The following is a 5387-nucleotide window of genomic DNA, read 5'->3' on the forward strand; positions in this document are numbered from 1 at the left end:
AGTATTTTTTTTTGCTTATGTTAAATTTGAATTATCATCTCCTATAGCTTAACGTTCTATCTTTCCGCGTATATATGCCTAGTGAATCGCAGCTAAGACTTAAAGATAATTGATATTCAACGTGGTAATAACTTAATTTTTGGCTGTCATTCTAGAACAGCTCTCCCCCTTTGACCATTTTCCTTTTTTTTTTTTCTAAGAAAATTTGGAATTTAATCAAACCTTTCATTTTTCCCCCGCCTTTGAAACGTAAACCATAAGTCTAATAAATATCCTAATTATTATTCAAAACATACAAATAAAAAACAGAATATAACAAAAAATCTACTTGGATTTCTGGACCAATTACAAAAGAAAAGATTAGTCACTCAACCAATAGTTTTTCAACATTTGTAAGTAACAATTTCATGCGTAACGGCCCACCGTAATAATACACTACTACTAGTCATCCTCAATTATTATAACAACACAAAAAAAAAATTAAATTCATTCTACAGTTTTTTCATAAAAAGGAGAGAGAAAGTAGATAAAAAAGAAATAAAAAGAGGAAGAAAAAAAAAAAAAAAAACCACTAGTTTCGCCCCTTTTTCAGTGCTTTAACCCAAAAACTCTTATTCACAACTTTATTTTTTCCTTTACCAGCAATTCTCCAACTTCTTCTTCATCTTCTACCTTACAAATTTTCCTTACCATAAAACCAACGTAAAATTCTCTGTACCTTAAAAGACACAAACCTTTTTTTGCCCTTCTTGTTTTTGTACTTATTTTTTTAATGGAATTGATTGAAGCAAGAGCATTAAAATCCAGTTTTCTTTCAGACATGGCCATGAAAACTAGCCAACAAGTTTTTCTTGATGATATATGGTGTGTAGCCGGTATTAATAACGTACCAAGTGATGATTTTTCAGTTGATGACCTTTTGGACTTTTCTGACAAAGATTTCAAAGATGGCCAATCTTTACAAGAATTGCATGAAGATGATGAAAAAGACTCTTTTTCTGGCTCTTCACAACACAGAAATTCTCAAGTTTCAAACTTTTCATGCATGGATAGTTTTTCTGGCGAACTTCCTGTTCCGGTAACAATTTATGGCCAAATTTGCAATTTTTTTGGTTTATTTTTGTAAATTTTGGATTTTTATGTGAAACCTATTTCAACAGGTTGATGAATTGGAGAATCTTGAGTGGTTATCACAGTTTGTGGATGATTCCACGTCGGAATTTTCCTTGTTGTGTCCTGCCGGCAGTTTCAAGGACAAAACCGGTGGTTTTCAAGTTTCCCGGTCTGAACCGGTTGTTAGACCGGTTGTTCAGAAACTGAAAGTTCCATGTTTTCCTTTACCGGTTGTTCAGAAACCGAGAACCAAGCGGTCCAGACCGGCTGGAAGAAAATGGTCCTTTTCGTCACCAACAGTTTCAGCAGACTCGTGTTCACCTACCTCTTCATCATACGGTTCATCACCGTTTCCTTCGGTTTTATTCTCGAACCCGGTTCTAGACGGCGACTTGTTTTGTAGCGTAGAAAAACCGCCGTTGAAAAAGCCGAAAAAGTTTTCCACAGCAGAGACCGGTTCGGGGCGTCGGTGTACTCATTGCCAGGTCCAAAAAACACCCCAGTGGCGAGCCGGTCCGTTGGGTCCAAAAACATTGTGCAACGCTTGTGGTGTTAGGTACAAATCCGGTCGGCTTTTTCCGGAATATAGACCGGCTTGTAGTCCGACTTTTTCTCAGGAAGTTCACTCGAATAGTCACCGGAAAGTTTTAGAAATGCGGCGGAAGAAGGAGAGCGGTGAGGTTGTTGACTCCGGTCTAGCTACTATGATTTCAACTTGTTGAGTTTACGAATGGAAGAGAACCCGGTTCATTCCGAAGCGGTCTAAAATGGTCTAGTGCGGCTGCGGTCCGAATGGGAAAATTTTGGTAAATTGTGGGTTGTAGGAGGGTAGACATAGAAATGTAACGTATTTTAGGGAGGTTATTGTAATTCTTACTTTTAGTTTTTTTTTTCTATTCTCTTTTGTAGTATAAAATCTAATTCATTTGCAGTTTAGTGGTCAATCTTATAGGAACTATTCATTTGTTTTTAAATTTGTCTTGATTAGGTTGGAACAATTCAAAACGGTTGAGCGGTTTCTGACAACGGGTGAAAATCAACTTGCTCATATTTTACCTAGCCTTAAATTAAGAATTTAAAATGAATATCAATGTACATCACAAAAGAATAATTCTCCCTACGCCAAAGTAAGGAATAATTATTGCGGCACAAAGTACAACAATAATCTTAGTTAGTTTTTGGATATAAATTTGATTGAAACTTAAAAAAAGTAGTTTTTAAGTTATGTTGAAAAATAATTTTTAAAGGAGAATCTATACCCGTTTTTTGGGTCACGTTTTAACTTGTGTTCGCTTTGCAAAAAAAATTGCAAGCGTACCCACTTCTTCGCGTAACTTCAGCATACTGGGCTGAAGTAGCAAAGGCAATCACGCAAAACTTCAGCATTCTAGTAGACGGGCCTGAAATATGCTGAAGTTTTGTTTGTAATTGCTGAACTTAAGTATAGTAGCTGAAGTTTTGTTCTCTATTTGCTGAAGTTTTTGTTTGTAATTGTGCTAAATAAGCAGAAATGTTTTAGTCCTGGATTCATTAGTTTTGTCATTAAACTTTAGCACTAAAAAGCTGAAGTTTTTTTGTCCTAGATCATTAGTTTTGTCATTAAGTTTTTTCAAAAACTTCAGCAGAAGATGCTGAAGTTATTTAGTTCATTTGTAAAAACTTCAGCACTATATAAACTGAAGTTTTTTGAAAAAACTTTCTAACATACTAGATAAATAATCAGATTGTCAACAGTATCTAAATCATAAATTTTGGAAACAATAAACGTGAAAAGAACAGAATTATCATTGTCAACTAACTTACGTACGTGAAAATATTCACAAATTATTGTCTACTAACTTATGTAATTATTTATAATTTATTTTTAAATAATCTGATAAACATATTTATGACAATTATCCCATGAACTGAAGTTTAATAGCAACACTTGCATCATTAGAAGAAAGAAGAAGAAAAAGAAGAAGAAGAAGAAAACGAAGGAGGAGAACGAGGAGGAGGAAGGGGGGCTGAAATTGTTTAAAAAGTGGGTACAAGTTAAAACTTTTTAAAAAAATGGGTATAGGTTAAATGGGGGCGACCAAATAGGGCACCCCGTGCAAGATGAAGTTGTGTTTGGACATGTATCTTATTGGAAGAAAAGTTAAAGTTTTGTGAATGAAAGAAAAGTTTTAACCCAAATCTGCTTTTGCCAACTTGGAAATTTTGAATTTTTTTTTTCAAAACATGATCATATTTTATGAACAAATAATGTTTTTAACTTTTTTAAATAAAAAATTAAGCCAAATTCTTTTGCCAAATGGAAGCTTAGCATGTGCTATTATAAACGTGGGTTTATTTGGAACAATAACTTTTTAGTGTAAAATTATTGAAAATATTGAACGTAAAACTCAAACAAAAAATAAAACAATTCGGTATACGGAGTATTCTGCGTTTATGCAAGGTTAGAAGAAGAACTGTAATCCAAGGAGATGTGATGTAGGTAATATATCCTCATGCAAGCATCAATGATTGATTCCATAGGTCGAACCCAGTGGCGGCCACTCTTCGTTGAAAAATTACACTGTATATATAAGTAAAATATTAGATTTTAATGGTATATAACATATATTCAACACCATTTATCTTGAATTTTTTTAACTTATTTCAAGTTTGAATGCCCTAAATGAAATTTTTGACTTCGCCACTGGTCAAACCCGTGACCTACCATAATGCAAGTATCAATAACTGATTATATAACTCGAATTTTTAATTTATATATACATCACACAAAGATAACATTATTATTTCAAGTTTGAAACTCAAAAGTTAAAATTGTGTGTAAAGGCTTCATTTAGTTTTTGTCTTTTAGAATAAAGGTGGGCATTTCGGTTTGGTTATAAATATTATCGGTTTTGCTTATCGGTTATCGATTTACAAATATCATAACCCGATAACCAAACCGATAAGATATTGCTTATCGTTATCGGTTAATCGATTATCGATCATTATCGGTTCGGTTATCAGTTTACCTGATAAGATAAAACAACTAAAATAGTTTCGCAATGTATAAAACCATTTCAGTATAAAACTGTTTTATAGGATTTGCAATGTATAAAACAGTTTCGATAAAATCAGTGTTCTTAAGATCTTCTTTGTTGAAACGACTAGCAGTAAATCTTTGTGCATTGATATCTACTTTTTTACTCTAGTAAAGAATTATGTATATAGATTAAAAAGTGTATTAGTTATGAAATACAAATTTTATAATAACTGATACAAGATAACTTTGTAACAGCTCAACAATTAAAGCACACTTACGCCGGCCTAAGTCTTGACGGACTGACTGGTGAGGGCGTGAGGCGGAGAAACTTAGAAAGACTAGGGAAATAAAAGAATGATCTATGAATTATGAAACCCTAGTATGTATATATTTAAGGGTAAACTAGTAAATTAGTTAATCCTTATTGGGTTATCGGTTTTACCCAATAACAGAATTGCCAAACCGAGCCCGAACTAATAACCCAATAAAAATAAAATTTAACCTGTTATCGAACCGTTATCCTAATAACCCAATACCGATAACTCAATAAATAATTAACGGTTCGGTTATCAGTTTTACCTGATATATGCCCACCCCTATTTTAGAACACTGATTTAGAACCGTCAACATCTCTTGTTGATCTGTTAATTTAGTGATCAAACATTATATTTATTTATAAATTGAGAAGTACGAAAAAGAAGGAAAAACAGAGAGGAAAATTCAATGCTTTTGGTCAGTGTGTGGTTACTTATCCTCTGCCAAATTCGTAACGTTAAGGCAAAGTGTAGGACGTGGGTAAGTGGGGGCCCATTTTGTATTTACGTCATTAGGTGGGTTGGAGCCCACTAACGGGGGTGTGGTGCGTGGTATATATACCACTTTTGGTGTGTTTTGAAATATCTCTATAATTATTAACACTCATCAGTAATGACTTGTGACCACTTTTAATGGTTGCTGACTCACCACTATTCTTTTCTCTCCAATTAAAACGACTCAAATTAAAACTATACCATATATTCGCTCCCACAAATAATAACCGATAAAATATATTATTTTTGACTTATTAATATATAATATATACATATTTTTTGAATATTTAACTAGCAGATGTAATTATTTTTTCCACTGGCCATATGCAACTTGCCTTTTTTTTGGACTTCATTTTCTTGGGCCTTATCATGGGTTTTGGATGATGGGCTAATTGGGCTGGGTCAGAAAGATAAAACAGATGGTCCATCCATCATGCTGGACTTAT

The 5387-nt window shown here is 33.5% G+C and overlaps 1 protein-coding gene across 1 annotated transcript; it reads left to right on the forward strand.

The window, feature by feature from the left end:
• The first annotated feature begins 493 nt into the window (after positions 1-493).
• Positions 494-2057, forward strand: LOC104248078 (GATA transcription factor 5-like). Its single transcript, XM_009804268.2, has 2 exons — positions 494-1078; positions 1161-2057. Exons 1-2 carry the CDS (start codon positions 773-775, stop codon positions 1833-1835), a joined length of 981 nt encoding a protein of 326 aa, XP_009802570.1. The 5' UTR covers positions 494-772; the 3' UTR covers positions 1836-2057.
• Positions 2058-5387: the final 3330 nt, after the last annotated feature.

This window comes from Nicotiana sylvestris, chromosome 1 (genome assembly GCF_000393655.2).
Source record: "Nicotiana sylvestris chromosome 1, ASM39365v2, whole genome shotgun sequence".
NCBI lineage: Eukaryota > Viridiplantae > Streptophyta > Magnoliopsida > Solanales > Solanaceae > Nicotiana > Nicotiana sylvestris.